At 25.5% G+C, this 22,874-nt stretch overlaps 1 protein-coding gene across 1 annotated transcript in view; it reads left to right on the forward strand.

Annotated features, from left to right (window-relative positions):
• Window positions 1-22,874, forward strand: part of LOC112597460 (voltage-dependent calcium channel type A subunit alpha-1) — a 219,855-nt gene that overhangs the window by 159,765 nt on the left and 37,216 nt on the right. The window contains 5 exon segments of the mRNA XM_025343518.1: window positions 14,146-14,358; window positions 15,401-15,506; window positions 15,620-15,759; window positions 15,937-16,034; window positions 18,311-18,452. Coding sequence (XP_025199303.1) covers window positions 14,146-14,358; window positions 15,401-15,506; window positions 15,620-15,759; window positions 15,937-16,034; window positions 18,311-18,452 — 699 coding nt within the window.

Here is a 22,874-nt window from a genome sequence, read left to right on the forward strand (position 1 = left end):
AACCATGTTTGATTTTGTTAAGCTTTATTTTTATGAATTATAAAATATATTATTATTATTCTGATAATTATATATTATTTATATACATACCAATAATCCATCAAATATATTATATAATATAAATATAATATCCATGTATATTAACTCTAATTTATGAATTTAAAAATATTAATTAAAATTTAAATCCTTATAAATTTTAAATATAAGTTAACCATAGTGTTTTTTTTTTTTTTTGCCAAATATTGATGTCCTGTGAATGTCCTTATATCAATAATTATTATTAATTTCTATTCATATAATTTAAAGAAGTATTATTTCCAAATGTATATCAAAATGTGTATTATTATTTATTTATTTATTGTTAGTTTTTGAACGGTATAATATATTAAGTTTTATGATGAATGTTGGCGTATAACCTCTAAAATAATCACTAGATTTTTAGTTTTAAACGTATATTTTAGATGCTTAGAAGAATAATAAATAAACATATTTTTTTTTTTCGATAACTTCCAAAAGCCTACAGTAGTTGTATGTAATACTCGTATACAATAGTGACATTCTTTTAATAAGTTTAATTTTATCTTATAAAATATTGTTTTGTTTATGTAACATCTAAAATAAATAAAACAAAATTGCTCTTAATGTTTATTAGTAAATTAGGTTTTTTTTTTTAAACCTGAACGTAGCTTTAACGTAAGTAATTTTGCGGGATATTATTTAACCTTTACTCAAACATTCATTCAATGTCAGGGACTCAATGAAATAAATACTGTGTAGGTACCTAATATGAATGTAAATTTAACACCATGAGTCCATGTCCGGTCATTGCAGTTATCTCTGACTGTTGTATAAATTATACACTCGATTCCATACTATCATTACTTTATTCTGTTGGTATGTAACACGACATTAAATTATTATCATTGTAAATAAGAAATCTATAGTATAATAAAATTATGTTTTAGACATAATATATATAATATATATATATAATATATATATAATATATATTTTATTCTTTATGGCACTATACAAAAAAATATAAATGAAATCAATTTATACGGAACAAAATTATCCAATAAGAAATATTTATTTTAAATGTCTTAAAAATGTTTTCTCTATAATATTACATTTTAAATTCAGAGTGAAGCGATAAATGTATTAATTTTACAATGGTTTGTTTAATTAATTTATTTTTTTGTTGTATGACGACATTTTTTTTTAATAAATAAATTCTATAATTATTAATTTATAGATATTTTGTAGCAACTTGAATCTAAATGGTACTTTTGGCAGGTTAATGTTGAAAATTTAGTACTTTTTAAATTCATCTTAGAAAACTAAAAACAGATATGAATATTTTTAAACTTTGAATAATATTATTAATAATATTGTTTGGTAACCTTAATTATCAAAAAATAATGATATCTTCACTTAAAATCGTTTTCTTATCGTAGACAATGATTTATCATTAGGCTAAAATTTAACACATTCAATACTGTGTCTGTTTAATGACGAGGTGCACTCAAATACTACTGTACAGCAAAGCGATAATCTAATTTCACTTATTTATTTTTATTTTTATAGTTTACTCACTAAATTGGTTATTATAGCCTTAAGTTCAAATAAGAATTATACATAAAGAAAAAAATGTATAATAATTTAAAATAACTACCTATTACTTTACAAGTTATACTGATATTATTTATTGGTTTATTATTAAGAACACATGACTTTTAAATTTAAATACTTGATATTAAAAACATAAATCTTTTATTTATTTATAAATGATTTTACTTATTTATTAACTGTATGCATTAATGTTTAACTAAAATAAAATAAAGTACTAATTGTGTAATTTTAAATTTTCTAAATATACTTTTGTGTTGTTTAGTTGTCTATTTACTGAGTTAGCTTATAGAAAATCAGTAATGAGTATTGAAAAAAATACATTTACTGGTCAAATGATGAAAAAAAAAATCCGTTACTTAGAATCGCTAAATTTGAATTCATTCAACTACTAAAATATGATTATCGGTAGTCCGTTGACTAGTACGCATGTGCAGTATGCAGTGTGCACTTAATAATCGATTGAGGCGCGGTCTGAAGGTAAACGCGTCATTAGGTACCCATGCTTTTCTTATTTAATTAAATTCTATCGATTTATACGTGCATATAATATATTATACAAATTTTATATAATGAATTTTTTAAATAATTATTTGTCCACTTGTTTTTTGCACAATTCTAATAATTATTCAAATTTAATGTTCAATAAAAATACAATATAAATTATTATATGTATATTATCTGATGATATTATGTTGTGTCACAAATTTTTCTGTAACTAACAACATTATATTATTTAAAATAATAACCACAAATATTCATTACAATAGAATAAAAAATGTTTAAAAAATTATTATATTATTAAATTCTAGTAGATATAATGTATAAATTTATACATATTATATATATAATTAAGTTTCCTACGGCCTATTCATTATTTCTTTTATTTTTCACGCAAAATTTGATATTACACGCAATATAGTTGTAAAATATATTATATAATATATAATAACTTTGGAAAACAGTAACAATGTCTATCAAGCATATTGTTATAGTTTACTTCTCATTTTATGAACATAATTATTTTTGTTTACACGTATCAATTTATAAAACAAATTGTGTTTTCTAATTATTACTGTATAAAATTATTGAGAATTATTTCGGAGACTTAATTTCAATTATGTTATTTTTTTTTTAACTACCTACGATTGTATGAATAATTACACTATTGTTATAATATTTTATGTTGTTCTCTTTGTGAAATTCAACGTGTGTATGCAACATTATTTCCATGTCGTAGTTAACATTATTTGTAATTAATTTTGATTGCCATACAACGTAACAAACAAAATTTGGATACACATTTTAAATAGAGATTTAATTATGAAATGTATTCTAGTCGATTATTATTCTAGTTAATTAGTATTTTATGAGTCACTTTAACAAATGGCCTGCACTAGTGAATTCCATAACACCTATATAATATATATATAACACAAGTATAATGGATAATTTAACTTCTGTATGTGTATGTAGGTACACAAATTCATCAAAAACTAAATTTTTTTCTAAATTTTGAAGTAGAAGCATGTATATTTTATTATCGTATCAATCAACAGTTTATTTAAGAATTTGTTTACTCATTATAGTGTTACAATATGCATTTAAAAAAATTAAATGTTATATCATTAAATAACGAATCCATTATGTATAAACTCATTATTGAATAATTCCTGTATGTGTGTACAGAGAAAACTATAGCGGGTTTTCGCATTCGATTTTAGCAGACCGCATAAAATAATTTTAAAAACACACAAATACACTCACAGCGATCACAGCGATGGTGGATTCAACGAGTACCTAACATGGCCTATATAAAACACGGGATCGATATAGCGTAAACGGACGCTACATTCGGCCTTTTCCCCTAAACATTACCATACTGTTAAAATTTATCGCGTTATCTTTTTTCTTTTTTTCCCTCATATATTTCCGTCAAGTATATATTACTCGTACTTTTAAACGATCTATGTGCAATATGCATAATATATTATATTCATATAAGTACGGCATTATAATACATAACATTATGTATACGGATGTATATCATTATTATATAATCAATAATTATAATATGTACTTAAACTTATGTTTTGTAACTGTCAGTTTTAACGGTCTTATAAATAATAATAATTAGTATCAAGTATTTAAGCTCAATAAATTATAACTTTTAAAATGGCGTAACAACAAATAAATGAAAATTACATACTATTTTGTGCAATTGGAAGATATTATTTTTTAAATAACTTGTTCAAATCATTGCAATTATTAAAAATGAGATCGTATTTAAACATTTTGAATCTTATAAGCTTTTGTAAAAATGAATTTCAATTATTTCCAATTATACTCGTATGATATTATACTAATCTAATTTTCCAATTTATGTGATGAGTAGATAATTTATTATTATCATACATGTATTTAGTGTTTTAGTGTTTAAAAAATATGCAATAAACGTATTAAAAAAATACTAATATTTTTAAATTATTAAGATAAAAATTTGTTTGACAAGTAAGGGCCCCTATAATATAATTTAATAATAATTTTACTTATTGTATCAACATTTTTTATTGTTGTTTTTAAAATTATTTTTTTTCAACTGATTCCACACTTGCTTATGACAAAGTTAAAGTTATACGTACTGTGATAATTCAAAATTTTCCCAATGCCCGTGTGTGGTAAAAATGTATTTATTATTATACTTTAATTTATACTTTTATTATTATTTCCATTTGACGTAACTCAAGTTATTTTCGTATGTCTTGTAAGTAGATATATATTCATAAAATTCAAAATATTCTTAGGATAATTATTAATTGTCTAACAATTTTGAATTTATCTATGAAGGCAAGTAATTATATTATATAAAATGTCCTAAAACTTCGGTATAATATATACCCATGCAACTTGGAGTTCGCTACTACATTAGCTATTATAGTTTCGTAGATTATTTTTATTTGGTAATTATCATTTTCTAGACAAATGTATTATACTATCACCAATACAAGTTTGACTATGATAGTATAATTTTATGGTTTTTATTTCCAAGATTAACGTTGTTTCATTATCTCACTCACAAATGAGGTAATATAAACATATACATAATGTTATATTTTTTAGTTAATAATATGCTTATTTTATACGTAATTCAATTTAAATCGTCTTGCGTTTTTTCATTTCTAATGGAGTTTATAAAATAGAATAAGCCTTAAATTTAAATCATTAATACTAATCTAATTATTGATACGAATATGATAATATACAGATGCAGAATATAAATTAAAAACATTGTAATTTAAAAAAAAAAAATAATAATATAATAACGATTGTTTTCAATTTAATTTTTATGATCATTAATTAATGATTATGCAATATGTATATTGTATTTATATGCAGGGGCGTATTTAGAAAAAAATGTATAGTTGTGGTGATGAGTGGCAAAAAACATTTTTAACTAATTATAAAATACATCAATTTAATAAGTAGGTCAGTTTTATGCATAATTTCATTACAGTTTGTTCACATAGATATGTAATTAAATATAATGTACTATATTCCTCAAATATCCACAAATAATCTATACAAATATTATAATAATTTGTTGGTAGTTATTAAAAACTATTATAAAATTTAGTATATCCACGCCTTAAATGGGAGAGGGACCCATGCCACCTCTATAAATACATAATTGATAATATTATATATATATATATACTATATAATAGTTTATAATTAATAAAACATAATATTATAATAATATAATGTATTCAACAATGATTGCATTAAAACGGAAAGCGTTATAATCTTTTCTATCGTTGAGATTCTCTATTCTAACATTTCTATAACAATAGTAATAATAATCTTTTGATTTACCAGCATATTATATACATCAATCGCCAAAAATATTGTTTATACCAAACATATACAATTAGATAATAACTATAACAAAGATGAAAGAAATATGACAGACCTCGGTATGTCTGTGAATGTCGTTGAAATCAAACAAGCAAAATAGAATATTATAATATTTTATAGGTGGACTTTCGACGTACCTACAATTATAATTATCTTGGCTACCGCTGACTAGTGAGCAAATATAACGAATGACATTGCGGTGATAAGATATCGTGATTCGGACTATTGAAAACTATTTTATAACTCGGTTATCGCAATAATACACGTTTTGGTGACGTTTTATCAAAAATAAACGAAAAATAAAATGAACGGAAATAGTAATAATTATTATTCATACAGCGAGCGTGCATTGATAAATAAAATGAAACTCAATCGAAGAGTTTTTGTTTATTATTACTATAATAATTATTAATTAATGTTATGTTTGTGCATAATATAAAACTAGTCGGTTTCCTACATTCTACGTGATCGTGTGAATTATCGGCATACATGACGAAAATTGATAACTAATAAACGCTAACAAGTAAACTATGTAACTCGTATTAAAATATGTGCATTGTGTCTTCACAAATCTTGGAAAACTTTGACAGAAACAAAATTTCAATTCGCATATTAATAAAGGTAATATAGAACAAAATATAATATAAGAATAAACATGTACACGTTTGAATTTCATAGTTAACTGCAAAAAAAAATTTTCATATTTATTATTAATTAAGAAAACTGTGATTAGAAAAAATATTATTCATTAATATAATTTAATAAATCATCCAAAATTGACGTTTTACTGTATTTACCATAAACAAGTTAAGCAACATATCAATAGTCAAAACTCAATACTCATATTGATTAAAATATAATGATAATAATAATGTTATAACTGGTATGGTCAATACAAAGACTTAACAAAAACATAAACTGCACCTATAACTGTAATATGAGTGAAAGCCATTAAAAAAAACCGAGTAAGTTGTCCTGCTGATATGTATAGTAGCTGTCAAATATACGTCGTTAAACGAATTTCAATTCAATGATAATTCATTGTTTATTTTTGCACAACTTTGAATAAAGGAAAACAAGCCTATAATTAAATAAATATAAATAATAAGGATATTTTATCATATTGATATTAATAATTATTTTTTATATTTGTAATATGGTAGGTTAAACTAATTTTTGCTAAAAATAAATCATAAATTATATTATTTTACATAATATAACTACAGCTATTATTAACTTATAAGTAAATAGTAAAAAGTGTCTTAATATTCTGTAAGTTTTATTGTGTATACGTATACTAAATAAAACTTTCAGACTTTTTAGATTATTTTAAAGTACTACGAATCTATATTTACACTATTTTACGGTAATCCATCGATATTTAATAATTACTTAATGTATTTATAAGTTACGCATAAATGAAAAGTTTCAATTCTCTACAAATACTATTTTTTTTGAACTATAAAAAAATATCTAAAATTGTAACTTTTAATTTAAATATTTAATGAAATAAAAATTGAGATTTAAAATATCTATAAGAAAATTTTCCATTAATACCAATGTATTTTTAATATTTTTAGCCAACTATTAGATCAATTTATGAGGGATCGCAACTTTAATTTTCAATTTTTTTCGTATTACAGTTTAAAATAAAAAAAATTATAGTTTTACTATAAAATATTTTATATTAATTTTGAGTAAAAAAAATATTTCTTTCGTTAACATTAAATGGTCATAAAAACAATGTAAATAAAGGCTCATTGAAAAAAAAAAATACATTAAAAACTATTTATAAATTTTGTATCAAAATAACTAAATTTTGCTTTACTTATTAACTTTTTATCAAAATTTGAAATAATAATAATAATAATAATAAAAAATGTCTATAAATAGCTTGAAAATAGTCAAAATATTTTGAAATGTATACCATATTTAGAAATTATTACTATAGATATTTTAAAAAATTTCAAGAATTAATGGTTATACTTATACACCTTTGTATTAAAACAAAATGACAAAATCAAATTTGTCAACATTTGATGTTGAGTGATTATTCTCGTTTTTGTAATTTATTTTTTAAATCTTCGTTGCTATAAAGAAATTATTAGGAATAAGATTCAACTAGTTATAATTGTGTACTATAATGTAGAAACAATAGAAAAAGTAGAAAATAATAATAATGTGACATTATAAATTCAATCATTCCACTCAAAATTTAACTTTTATAAATATTTCTTTTAGTACATATAATAATAAGTCGTTATAAGTTATAATATTTTTTTTTTTAACTTTTAGATAAAATTGACATTATTTTATATGATGACGACACTAAATCGCATAATTTAGATAATTTGATGTAAAAAAAGCATGTCGGTTGTTCCTATTGGTAAATCTATAAGTAGAAAATACGTTATGAAAATGTCTATATATTCTAAAGTATATTCAATAAGGTTTTACCAGACGGTTTAATTTAAAGTTATAAATTCTCATGGTCATTTCCATTAATTCTATTATATTTTCCTCTATACATTACAAATATCATACTAAAAATAAATAAACTATTTTAATCAAGTTTTTGTCTAAAAGTATCATTTAAGAGGCCATTACTCCTGCATACGTTGCCTCCATTTAACAATCTCATATTATAGTAAATTGTATGTACTGAATCCATTTAAATTTATTTATTTAATATTAAAATAATAACTTTTTATTAAGTATAAAAGGAAAATCTACTGAGTAAAAAATAATATTTTATTTTAAATTATAAATCATTATTTTTATTATTTAAATCACAGAAATTAATAAGAATAAAAACCATTAAAAAATGTGAGAGACTTAAAATAAATTATAAGAAAATAAAATTTAATTTTTAATATTAATAAATGAAAGAATTAAATCATAGACAATAATAGTATAAATAGCTTAAAATATTTAAAACACAGAATTTGATAATAATTATAATTTTTTTTTTGAGGAGTACATGGTTTTTTTTTTTTTTTTGAATACTATTATTAGATAAACATTAACTTTTATGCAAAATTACAAACTCAGTAAATAAAATCAATCTTTCGACCAGTGCATTAAAAAAAAAAAAAATAGTGCATATTATACCATTATCATATATGCAATAGATTTTCAACAATATCAATAACTTATTTAATATCTTAACCCTTTCAGCACTGAAAAATAAAAAAAAAAAATAAAAAAAATAAAATAAAATATGTAAAAAAAAACAACTAAAAAATTAAAATAATTAAATTACAAAAAAATGTATACATAACATCAAAGAAACCTTTGCGTCTATTAGTTACAAGTCACTCCCGATGTAACGTAACTAAATACAAGAGACAAATTACAAAATGTAACTCAGTTACGTATCTCAAATGCATGTATAGGTATTTCAGCCCAGCCTTGATTATAATGTTCAGAAGTAGCTACATGATATAGTGTTACACATAATAGTAATGACTAGTATTATATGACTATATGAGTTAGTGGTGGTGATGTGTGTGTGTGTGTGTGTGTGTGTGCGTGTTGGTGTGTGCGCGCGCGCGACCCGGTGTTTAATAAAGTGCGGCGCGCGCGATTTCTTTTCTTTTTCACTCTTTGCTCGCCGCACGCGTATTGACGTAACGCGGAAAAAGGTCAAGTAGTAACGGTTGTTACCGGAAAAGCGGCGGCGGCAGCGGTTACGGGCAAAAGAGTACGACGACTACGAGCTCGCCGCCGCCGCCGCCGCCGCCGCCGCCGGGCCATTCAAAGGTGTGTGTGCGCAAAAAAAATCAGCCAGAGCGACGCGCGCGCGGACCGGCAACGTGACAGTAGCGGAGACTCTCCCTTTCGCCGGTGTCGGTGGGCCGGGGGACGGCGTATCGACTCGAAGTTGGTTAGTGGGACGGGTTTATGGTCCGTGACGTAACAACAACCCGTGACTCGGCGAACAGTGACGTCACAGACGCCGCGCGAGCTGAGGCACCGCCGCGGAGCGTAGCGCATCGATCGCTATATGGCGTTTTGCTGGTCCCGCCGACTTCGCCATCGCCGCCGTCACCTTCTCCACCGGCACAAGCAACGCGCCAGCTAGCGTTTTGTGGCGCAGCAGCACGACCGGCCGATCTGCCGATCCGCGGTCTTGCTCTGTGCAGGACGATTGTGTTATTAATACGGCGAGGATTTGTTTGCAATATATAATGATTAAAATTGTGCACTTTAAAAAAAAAAAAAAAAAAATACGTACGATTAATATTTAAAAAAATAAAAATAAATACAGTTTACCTAAGTTTCATTAGACTTATTCGAATGGTTTAAAAAAAAAAACATTGATCTTAAAACTATATCATAATAATTATGTATTTTTATCGTCGGTTCAGAAAATTCTACGACAAATTGTAATATTTCATATATTCATTTTGAACATTAGACATACTTTGACACTTTGAAATTTTTATACAAATGCCACAAAAAAAAAAAAAAATTTAAGTTTTTGTATTTACATGACAAATACGTTTTTTGTTGGATTTTTTTTGCGTGTAGTTATTTTTAAATATTAATCATTTACATAACGCATCGACATACAAAATTATACTACACCTAGACGTGTTTTGCACCTGGCCCTTGACGCTTTTTTTTTATTAATTATACTATTTATACCTAAACGATACTGTTATAGTGTATAATACAAACATACCACAGTTATACAATACATACAATGTATAATAATTTCATATATCTGTCAGTTTAGTCTTAATATAATAAATAAAAAGAAAACTATGCACACATATCAATTTATAAGTAATTTTCCATACTCTTTTGTGGTTCTTTATTATATATAGTATATACGTATACGCCATATAACATAATATATATATATATATATATATGTTTATAATATTCATTTTAAATATGTGGACCATCCTTGTTAAAACAATTTATCTCTGATCTATAACGATCGTTTGCGATTCCTGTACTGAGAGATTAAATATCCTCGCAGAAAACACTGCAGTTTTTTGGTCATCTAACAATTCTTGACTGTGTAGGACGTTCACGACGAAAGTTTTGATAGTCCTGTTATATTTATTACTTACCATTATTCAGATATCATAGTTAATTGGTTGGAAATGGAAAGTTTTGAATTTAAATGTAGATATTTTATTAGAACTCGTATTTTTTTTTAATTCATATATCGTAATGTTCTGTATAAAATGACGACTAACTGCATTAAACTTGTTATGATTTCTAAATGTGTAACTGTCTGTTAAGTAAATTGATTCACAAAATTAAACTGTATTAAATTAATTTCTAAATGAAAAAGTGTTACTAGTTATCTGTTAGTCTCTGTTAGTCGTTACTGTGAATAAGTACTGTAATGTAGGAGCTTAAGTATTTATTTTTTTAATATAATTTATTGCCACATTACTTAGGCGAGGATTATTTTGTTGTTATTTAAATACTCTTTTCAAAATTCGTTATATTACCGTTGATTTTTTATAATTACTCGTGACGAAACGTGATTAATAAATGTAATTCTAAGTTTAATGAATTATGATACATTATTATTATAAATTGAATAAAATCACACTAAAACATGCTATGTAGGTATATTATACTTAATAAATTATGCTATTAAATTTTGCATTATTATCCATTTGTATCGAATCGCTTTCAATCCAGTTTCTTTTAAATGAGATGTATCATGTTGTTTCACTTAAGTATTATTACTTGATTGTACTTGATTAAATAGTTTTTTATTTTCATAAGCGTATAGACAATCTGCATAGATGTAATGTTTGAATAGAGATTTGAGGATAACATATAATGCTTGTATAAATTCTGTAACGTCTACTTGCTTTAAGTACAAACAATTTTTTTATCTCTTTGAAATGAACCGTGTTTAATATCTTTCGGAGCATCGTGAAATAAAGTTGATTATGAGTCACGTTGATAACTTATGAACTATTCAGCTTTTAAACTACGTGATAAAACTTGCATTTTTAAATGAATACCATTCACATACACTTACTCGTGTATGTGTATACGTTATTAATAAGTACATGTGCATACAGAATATCGCGAAATGCCTGTCCTTTTTCAAGTAGAAGGATTATGCAAACTTCATTTTCACATTCCGAAAACCCCATCTCAAACACTATCGGACACTCTGTATACTCACTTGTAAGTTATAATCATAATTATTATCTCAGAAAATAAAGATGTCACGTTCATTAGGGTGCTATAAAAAAATTCATGATTACTGAGAAAAAAGCTTAATGATATATAAAAAAAAAAAAGGTTATATTGAAATTGTTACACCAGAAAAATTATAGGACATGTAATGAGTATATTATAATATAATACGTATTTAAACAAAACAATATAATTGAAATTACATAATCGCCTGCACGTTAACTATATTGTCACTCAAATATTTGTTTAAGGTAATCAATATTATAATCTGTACGACTATTAATAGTCGGGTAATTGTATAAACACTTTGCATTCAATGTCCATGTGACTTATTTCCCACACCAATCTACTATCAGAGTTGAAAATTCATTGAATTTGTTACCAAAAACAATAGATTAAACATACGTAACTATACGTAATGAGACAATGTGAATATAAATATATCATAAATGTTATGCATAGATATATAATAAAAATTTAGACCATAGTATATAGTATGTATTCAATATGATCGCTTCAGCTCTAATTTTATTCCCATGTTAATCTATTTTTGACGAGCGATTTTATTTAAAAGGTCTCGCTAAATTCTCCCCTTTTCAATTCATATAATTTTGAACACTTTTTTCCTGAATTAATCATGGTCGCCGTAGAATAAACTTATACATAAATACAAAATGTAAAAGATGAGGAATATTTTCTAAAATAATCAAAATATATGGAATTAATATGAAACTTAATTAAATACTGCACTTGATGTCTAAAAATAATAAATTCACGATATATACCTAGTGCGATCATCAGAATAAAATCTGATCAAATATAAATAAAATTAATTTATAAATTTATTAACTGCAATGTAAAATATATTTTTCCAATTTACCATTAAATAATAAATTACTTACGACTAAGAAAAAAAAATAAAAAAAAGAAAACAACATATAATAAAACTAAAAATGGTAATATATGAATACTTGTATTACACAATATATCTATATACTAGGGAAAAACATTAATATAGGGCAATAAGGCATAATCATTATATTACATTATATATATATATATATATATATATATGAAGCATGATTCAAAATAAAATGAAAGTATCTAAATAATAATATATTGTACTAGTATCCGTGGAGGTACAAAAAAGTTATGTTTATATTAATTTTGTAAAATTGAAAGTTTATACAAAATGACTAAGTAAAAAACCCCAATAGAAAAAAATATTTTTAATGTTGTCTAATTGTTTATTTTTATTAAAAATATTTTTAATACAAAGATAAGAGTTTAACTAACTGAGGCAATTAAAATAAAAACATCATAATATATAGACTATATGACTATATATAATATATTATATATTATAGATTATTAATATTATTTATTATTATGTTATATTGCAATACATAATAAGTACCACCGAAAGAAGAATCAGATTAAATGTCATAAGGTTAGGTTTTATTTAGCACTATAAAAGAAAAATGAAATACCTGTCTTATCAAGTTATCTTTAAAGTCGTTAAGTTTAAGAATATCGGGCATTGGACATTATAATATAATCTTTTATATGTGACAGAGAAAAAAAGAAATTTAGAGAGAGTTAGCAAACATAATGAATTAATTTTTCAAATAATAATGAGGTAGACAGTTAGTGTACATTTAATTTTTTATATTGAGTGGAATTTGTAAGTCACAATTGTTTTTTTAATTTGCAATTTTTACTTCATTCTTTGCGGGTAAATCTATTATTGAAAATTGAAATAAATTTTCAGTATTATAATAGGTATAATAGATACGAGTATTACAAAGCTTTTGCAGATTTAATGCAATAGGGAGTATCGATTTCTCTCCGTTTAACCGCCAAAACTCTACGTTTTATGAAAATAAACTGCTATAGTTCTTAATGGGTTTTGTTCAATTATTTTTATCGCTTAAAGAAAATATAATCTATCGATTATATACACATTTGATTTTATTCATTGTCTAAAATATCTTATATGAAAGCAATTATTTACTATACAGTATACACAAAATGCGTGCTGAAAAACATGTGTTATTAGTTTGTATTAAAATAATAAGCTCGATAATAGGTAATCTTCGCCAGTTTATATTTTGTTTATAACTATGTTCAAGAATTTTTCAACGACTCGATCAACAACAATTGTATTTTCAAATTAAACCTACCTATTGTTTGTAAATTGTTATATTATTATGAACAATTTTTACATACCCAAGATAATATTACTATACCTATTACCTAATTTATAAGATAAAATATATAAATTTTATATTTTTTATTGTAAACGTTTATTTACATATTTACTTATGATTAGTGTGATCACTCTTACGCAATGTATTTGATATAATATATAAATATGAATCCATATACTTATTTGAGTCGTATTTACCGTTTATATAGGTTGGCGACGGAGAAGGAAGTCGCTGCGGCCGCGGGACGTGACTGCATCGGGTCGGCGGGAACATCCGCCGGCATGGGGAGGCCGCGGTCCCACCACCATCACCACCATCACCACCATCAGCAGGCGGACGCGCCCCCTGGGCCGTCGTCCTTGTTCCTGTTCAGCACCGACAACCCCGTCCGCCGGTACACCAGGTTCATCATCGAATGGCCATATCCTTTTGAAACGCCCAATTATTTAATATAATATCTAAACATCTGAAAACCTTATGTTGTCCACACTTATGTCATTCGACTGACATTGTAAGTCACTGAGAAAAAAACGGTGTTAAAAATCATAACACAGTACGATCGACGTACGACCTTTGCAAGGTTGATAAAACTATAATAATAAAGTTTTAACTAAAAAATTGTTTTTATTAAATCCCATTTATTGAAGTTTTCTAAGTATTTAAGGGCCTTAACCCTTAGTTTTCATATAGTAGATAATATACTTAGTGAAAATGCTTTGCTTTTGATAATATTTTCGAATTCGATATGTCACCATTTATAGCTATAATAATTTATAATAAATATTAAATATTTTTAATCGTATTTAACTATAATTCTATAAGCTTGTCACCAGCCCTAGATGCGACTTAGCATATGACCATCAAATATTTGTATACGTCATCGTTTAATCTGTTCTATATTGAATAGTGTATATGTAATATTTAATCATATTAAATTTTAAATAGATAGTATACTGAACATTTAAATAATACGCCCTAATAAAAACTATGCAAAGCATAATATAAAATCTAATTGAATTGGTTTCTCTCACGTGTGCAAGTTTTGCTAAACCACGACGCGACTAGTTTTTAACGGAAATAATTATGTAGTCTCTTTCATTTTTTTTCCCGATTTCCCTCTTTCTTTGTCTGAACGTCACTGTAAATTTCTTATGAGGCCTTAAAACGTACCTAATATACAATATTCAAGATTAATATTTTGACATCATCACAATATACATATAACATTTTTCCAGTGTTGTAGTTTGGTTATGGTTTCTCATCTTGTATACGTTTATGATTTTATTTTAACACTTTATTAATTATTATAAACGTATTTTGAGTTTATAACAAATGCTAAATCAAGATCTAGATAAAAAAAAAAAAAGATTTTAAATTTTTACTGATAATATATTTTTTCTCTTGCTTTATATTAGTGTATACGACATTGTTATTGCATTTTTCTTAATTCAATTATTTCTCACTCCGTTCGAATATGCGGTGCTGTTAACCATCATAGCCAACTGCGTGGTGTTGGCTCTGGAGGAACATCTGCCCAGGGGAGACAAGACTGTACTTGCTAAGACTTTGGTAAATCACCCGAGTGTTATCGTACATATTAAATACATTTTAAAACGATTTTTGGTTTTTGGTTATATTTTTCTGCTTTATTAAAACAAAATTGTTCGGTGTAATAATTTCAGGAGGCAACCGAACTCGTTTTCCTAGCAATTTTTTGCGTCGAAGCGACTCTCAAAATATTAGCTTTAGGTTTTTTACTGCACAGCGGCTCATATCTTCGTAATATATGGAACATTATGGACTTTTTTGTAGTTGTAACAGGGTGAGTACACAAATTTATTATGAAAATACTTCAATTTTTAATATACAATAAAAAAATACTTAAAAAATAGACACGAAATCTAAGAAAAAAAAAAATTAGAACAAAACGTATATGTTAAGCAAAACAATTTTGAATCGGCTAGGGATACATTGGACTCAGGGGTTTACCGATTTCTAGGTCAATGACTGAATTCATGGAGTCCAACATGCTGGACATGAGGATGTTGAGGTCCTTTCGGGTGCTCAGGCCTTTGAAACTGGTTTCGAGAATCCCAAGTAAGGCACTCGAAATGTCTCAGGATCACAGGAAAGCATTTTTGACACAATAAAAATCCTCGAATGTTCTATTATTTTTCAGTAAAACCATTTGTTTAACCCGTTTTTGTAGGCGTATTGCATTTGGTATAGACATATTCCGAATATCGGATTAGACCGTAACCGTTGGTTTGCGAACTTTTATACATATATTATATATATTTACATATATACATAATATATATTATTCTTTTGGACTTTTGCTGGATGATAGAAATTCCCGTGTAGAACTACCGTTGATACAGTTGATCGATTTGTAGTTGGATTATATATTATTATTCGGCTTGATTCGAACAGATTTATAACAGTATTCATACATCATTTAGATCCGATTAGGTGTATTAGAAAACTAGATAGAAATAACAACGGGTCTTTATTATTTATATATATATATATTTTGTATAAAGCTGTTGATCGATTATATATATTTTGTTTTTTTGTTTTATTATGAATAATACATATTGATATTATACGATTAATAATATACCTCGAAAAATAAAATAATTTTCTTTTAGAAATCTGCACGTCATCGTTGACTTGAGCGAGTCAACCGTAGATAATATATTATAATAAATATTAATATCGTAGATTATTTTTGTTTTAAATCGTATATTTAATTTTTTATGTTTTAATATTATTGTATTTTCAATACTGCTATAAGAGCATAATATTAATACATACATATATTTGGAATATAGTGGACGATAATGTTGGCGAATTTAGAATTATTGGTCTATTATAGTGGCAGTTTGCAATATTTTGTACATCGGTCAAAATCAGGAAACGCCGCGAGTATAAAAAAAAAATGAAAACGGGAACGCAATATGTCATAACCATGTTATATAATATTATATTTAATACGTGTGTCGTCGTTAAAACCGTTGTCATCACAACCTCAGCCCTATCCTAGAACTTTTGAAAATATTCCCGGCATAAAACTTACAATGATTAACATGGAATAATAAATTAATGCGTAATACATAAATATTATATATATATATATATAAACCGACATTATTTTTGCTATATTTGAACGTATCTTAAATAATCTTGTATTTCGATCCGTAGATTCCGGTTTGTTTTATTTATTTATTTATTATTATTATTATTAATTACTACCTATATATATTATTACATATTTTATATATATATATCATATATATATATATATTATATTATACTATATCATATTATTATTATTATTATTATTATTATTATTATTACTATTACTATTATTACAATTTTTTTATTATTATTATTATTATTTTGTATTCGGGACCATCGCGCACGACCATATCGAACAGATATTATATATTATTATTATTATTATCATTATTATTATTATTATTATTATTATTATTATTATATAGACACGTCCAGATACATTATTTATTAACTATATACATATAGACGCATAGAACTAGATGAATAGAACGGATTGCGTGTTTATTTTGGGGTAGGTAGCGCACTGAGTAGTGATTAGAAGTGTTGTTGCCACAGATGTATAACACAAATACCGTCAGCGGCAAACATGGATCTTCGGACGCTGCGAGCGATCCGGGTATTGAGGCCGCTCAAATTGGTCTCCGGAATTCCAAGTGAGTACACCGCAAATACACGCACACGGCGAAAACAACTAATACATGTAGTGAGGTTTGCCCAAAACCTCGCAAATCTCTTTTCCCCCCACCCCACGGAGTCAGTCAGAAGGTCAACAGAGAAAAAAAAAAAATAGAAAAAAAAAAAAAAAAAACTGAAATTAAAATTTGGCCGTAGAACGGTAACGTCCAATAATAATGGTCGCGTCGATGCATCGCGCGTATATACCTATATTATAATATATAACATCTATACACCAATATAGATCTTTGTGCAGCGTGCGGTAGTGATTTTTTCCGACTCGAGAGTTGGCGAATCGATTTCACCGATCGACTCTTCCCGTCCTTAACTTTTATTGGTTTTACATATTATTACCATTGTATCTCTATACGATGGTAATTAACTAGTAAAAGTGGTACTGACTCAACTGTTGTTTTAGGTTAGAAAAAATCACACTGTACCTCATACAATGAATCGTAATATACAGCTTACATATTAAAATACGTACTCGCGAGTAATTGTCGTCGACCTTATTATTGGGGAAATTTTATTATACTATCATACTAGCATATTAGATGCGACCGACCGTCTTGACGACAAGACGTAAACCCCCTGTATGTTTTTGTCTACCCGTATAGGTCTGCAAGTCGTGCTGAAGTCCATCATCAAAGCTATGGCACCGCTACTCCAGATTGGCTTATTGGTGTTATTTGCTATCATCATATTTGCAATCATTGGATTAGAATTTTACTCCGGAGCGTTGCACAAGACTTGCTACAAGTGCGTAATCAGTTTAAATAACATGACCGGGGCTCAGAACTTGTAAATTTTCAACGATTTCAATTTTTATTTTTTTTTTCATCTATATTATTTTAAGGTTTTTAAGCGTTGAATTTTTTTTTTTTTTTTTCGTTTTGTTTTTATATTCATTCGATTACTGTCTATCAATTATTTATGTGACCAAATGCTATTTAAGTATAATTTGTTTTTATAATTTATGCGGGAAAAAATTGGTTCTAATATTGTAAGCAAACAGACTGTAAGCATATTCGTACTTTCAAAATGTCGACATATATTATATACTAAATGTATAAAACGTAAAATCCTAAGTACCTACCGTTTATTACAGTAAAGTTGTCCGTATTTATAATATCCGTTAACTTAAATTATGTCATCAAATTATTACATTTTTGAAATATTTTTAAATCCTTCTATTTTTTTATTTGCTACAATTCATTATTTATACTAATAAATTACATATTTTTATCGAATAATTTTTAATTATAATTATAATTTATTGAAATAAAATGCTACATTTTCTGAGCCACGGTCATACAAATGATTTAATACGATCAATGATTATTTGCACAAGCGTATATATATATATATACATGAATAGAGTGTCTGGTTAGGTAGTATTTAAATGATTGTATTATATTGCGCATTTTAGATGGTACAGTTTAAAAAAAAAAATAATCACGGATTTTTATTTAAACCTTTATTTATTAAAAAAAGGCTTTATATAATCTTAAATTATTGTAATATAAAAAAAATAATATTTTTTAAGTAGAATAATGTATTTAAAAACTGTACCTACTTATTTTTATGCAGCCACAGTCTATAGAAGCTGTGTAGATTTTTATCGTTAATTAAATTACACTACTAATTTCGTTGCAACATCTTAATTCAACTATATCAAATTACTTAAATTTTTACTTTTAAACTTACACAATTTTTCGTTTCAATGAATGTTGCTAAAAAAAAAATATATCTTTCAAGCTTAATTATCACAATGTTTAACATTAAATTACCTAAGTAATGTCAATCACCAAAGTTAAAGATCAAATTTTTATGATTGATATACATTTAAAAAAAAATATACGAAAAATTAACATAATAAATTCAATTCTTAAATGTATTTAGAAAAAATTAACACTATACCTTGACAAATTTACCATAGAAAATTAAAATTAACTTAAAATACCTATAAATTATTGATTTTAATAAAGAGATATTATTAAATTATTAAATAACTTAAATCGTAGCTATATGTTTCTAAAATAAGATTATTTCATCGTGTCTGACTGACATATGGTGTTCAATAATTTATATAAATTAATTTAAATTCAATCACATAAATTTAAAAACAAATTCTATTTGAATTCAACATCCATGAAAATGTTTTGTATGATTTTATTTCTATTATTTTAAATAATTTAAATATTTTAATACATAAACCGATTAGAACAGAAGTGGCGTAAGTCAGTATTTAGCCATTCTAAAATAAACATACCTCAGCATTGATGATTCGTATAAATCTGCATGTATGCCTATAATATTGAAATTAACTTCATTGTACCAAAAATCCAACAAAAGAAAATGTCCACAACCAAATATTTAATTTTAACCTTCTTTTTATAGCATCTAAGTGAGTTTTGTGTTACACTACTTTCATAAAACAAAAATTTATATTTCACTTTGAATATTATTATAACTTAGATATATATTATTTTGTCTAGAAAAATATGTCAGTTTACTGTAAATATGGCAAATTGTTGAAATTTAAATAGGTTGTCATGTAGGAAAGCTCGAAATTGGAATAGTTTTTATTAGTCTTTATTATTTGATTTTTTTTAAAGCATTTATAACACAAACTTACACCGCATTATCATTCTCATTCGACCTTTTTTTCAGTTCTGAAATGAAACTATAAATGATGCCTTCTATTGTAGAATGTTATTTAATTTAATTCACCATAAAATTAATTTATTTAATAACCTTAAGTAAGTGCATACATTTTCATTATTTTTCAAAAAATATGACTTATTATACTTTCATTTTAATCGGCTGACATTAACTTTCTTATTATCAACAATGTCGCTTATATAGTATTCAAATTAACCTTAATTATATTAATTTAATACGACCCACTATTTACCATTTAGTTTTATTTATTTAACTATTTTAAATTATTTATTTATTTTATTGAACTAAGTATGATATTGGTTGGCTTTAGAGCTGAGACACAGAGTTTAGGTAACACTCTAATATATATATATATACTTAGGATCCCATCCCATAGAAAACGTATTTTCTTACGCGCGAATAGCAGGTAAAAAAAATACACGCGTTAGTTCCTACACAGCGGAAAAAGGTATGTATGTAAGTTCCTACACGGTAATATCCAGGTACATATGTTAGTTCCTACACTGTGAAAAAAAGGAGTAAATATGTATATACGAATAAATACATATATGATGATTATACAATATACAATACAAATTGCATAATGCATTTTAATTTTTCACGGTTAAATATAATATAATTTGAAAAGTAAAAAATATAAAAAAAATTGCATTACGCATAGTCACAAATCTAATAATTATATACTTATTTGTGAAAATTGTTATGCGATTTGTATTATATTATATTATATAATCATCATATATTTATTCGTATATGCATATTTACACCCTTTTTCCGCCGTGTAGGAACTAACATACGTACCTGGTTTTTCTTGGTTTTTACCGTGTAGGAACTTACATGTGTACCTTTTTCCGCCTTGTAGGTACTAACATACGTACCTGGTTTTTACCGTATAGGAACTTACATATGTCCGTGTAGGAACTAACATATGAAATTGTTTACCTGCTACTCTCGTGTAGGAACTTACTATTCCCCTGGGTTTGATAGTTATCACTTATTACCGTTTAATGTTATGAATTATCACATTACTTCATTATTATATTCGTTTACGTAATTTTCAAATATTAATTGTTTGTAATTTTTTAATATTCTAAAAAAAAATAAGTTCAACAAAAAATGATAATTTTGGATATTTTATGAAATTATCAACTACTAAAAAAAAAAAAAAAAATGTTCGAAATATATTACACAAATAAATCTAAAATTAAATAAATAGTTGACATAATATTTTATAATAGCAGCGCAATATAAATGAAACATTGTAGGGTTTACTTTAAACCTAAAGTTGACAATTATAGTAAATATAGTTGTGTTAATGTTATCGGTATTCTTACATATTATAGGTGTATTATGTGAAGTACTATTTTTATGCGTTTTATGTGGAATGATAATATAATAATATATTTAAAAAAAATGATATACACATTTTTTATTTATCATTGTATTATTCTAGGTAGTAATGTGACGTACACCAGATATTACAAAATCGTTTTGTTTAATAGATTCATGTTTTAATTATGGTTATTAGCATACAATTATCCTAATTATCATTGTTGAGATATGTCTCCATTATTTTAACTGAGTAAATCTTTGTACTCGTGTTGTATATTATACTATATACTAGGGGTGACGGTATGTTATTTTTACATCAATATTTCAGTATGATATTTTGTACCGGTATGAGTTGGTATAAATAATAGTATAGCAAAATATTGATAATACTGGAATACTAATAATTCTGAAATATAGAGTATACCGAAAATACCAGTTTATGACATTTTCAGTATACTCTATATTTCAGAATTATTAGTATTCCAATATTATCAATATTTTGCTATATTATTATTTAGTATTTTCAATAATTTAGGTTACATCACCTTTTTTTTATGTATGAATGTTGGTGTTACAAAGGGGAACTTCCATCCCTAGTGAGCAATCCTTTCCCTTATATCCACATAATGAATTACGATAACAAATTGAAATATATACCTAACATATATTATTATTTATCATGAATAATATTAATATAATAAATTATAGTTATTATTAAATAAAATATTATATAATAACATTAATATGATTTTATTTATTTATTAATATATTTATAAAAAAATAAGATATTATTTTGAAACAAATTTATAATGCATAGATAAAAATATAATTTCTTCAACGTATTTTGTTGATAGAGATAATTATGATCAGTCATTTTGTACAATTTAAAAATAACAATGTAAATATTTAACAATGTTAATATATTTAAAAATATACCATATTTTAAAAAAAAACTGTTTAGGGAAAATATCGAAATACCGAATACATTGAAAATATCGGAATATCCAAAATACCGAAATTAGTTAACAGTTTTTTAAAAAAGATGGTATACCGGTATTTCCGTCATCCCTACTATATACCGTATAGCATCTAAGATATTTGTTTATTTAAAATTAAAATAATTAACCACTAATAAACCTTATGTTTATTTAAGAGGACGCCACA

The sequence above is a fragment of the Melanaphis sacchari genome, unplaced genomic scaffold (assembly GCF_002803265.2).
Source record: "Melanaphis sacchari strain LSU unplaced genomic scaffold, SCAv2.0 Contig41_pilon_pilon, whole genome shotgun sequence".
Lineage (NCBI taxonomy): Eukaryota > Metazoa > Arthropoda > Insecta > Hemiptera > Aphididae > Melanaphis > Melanaphis sacchari.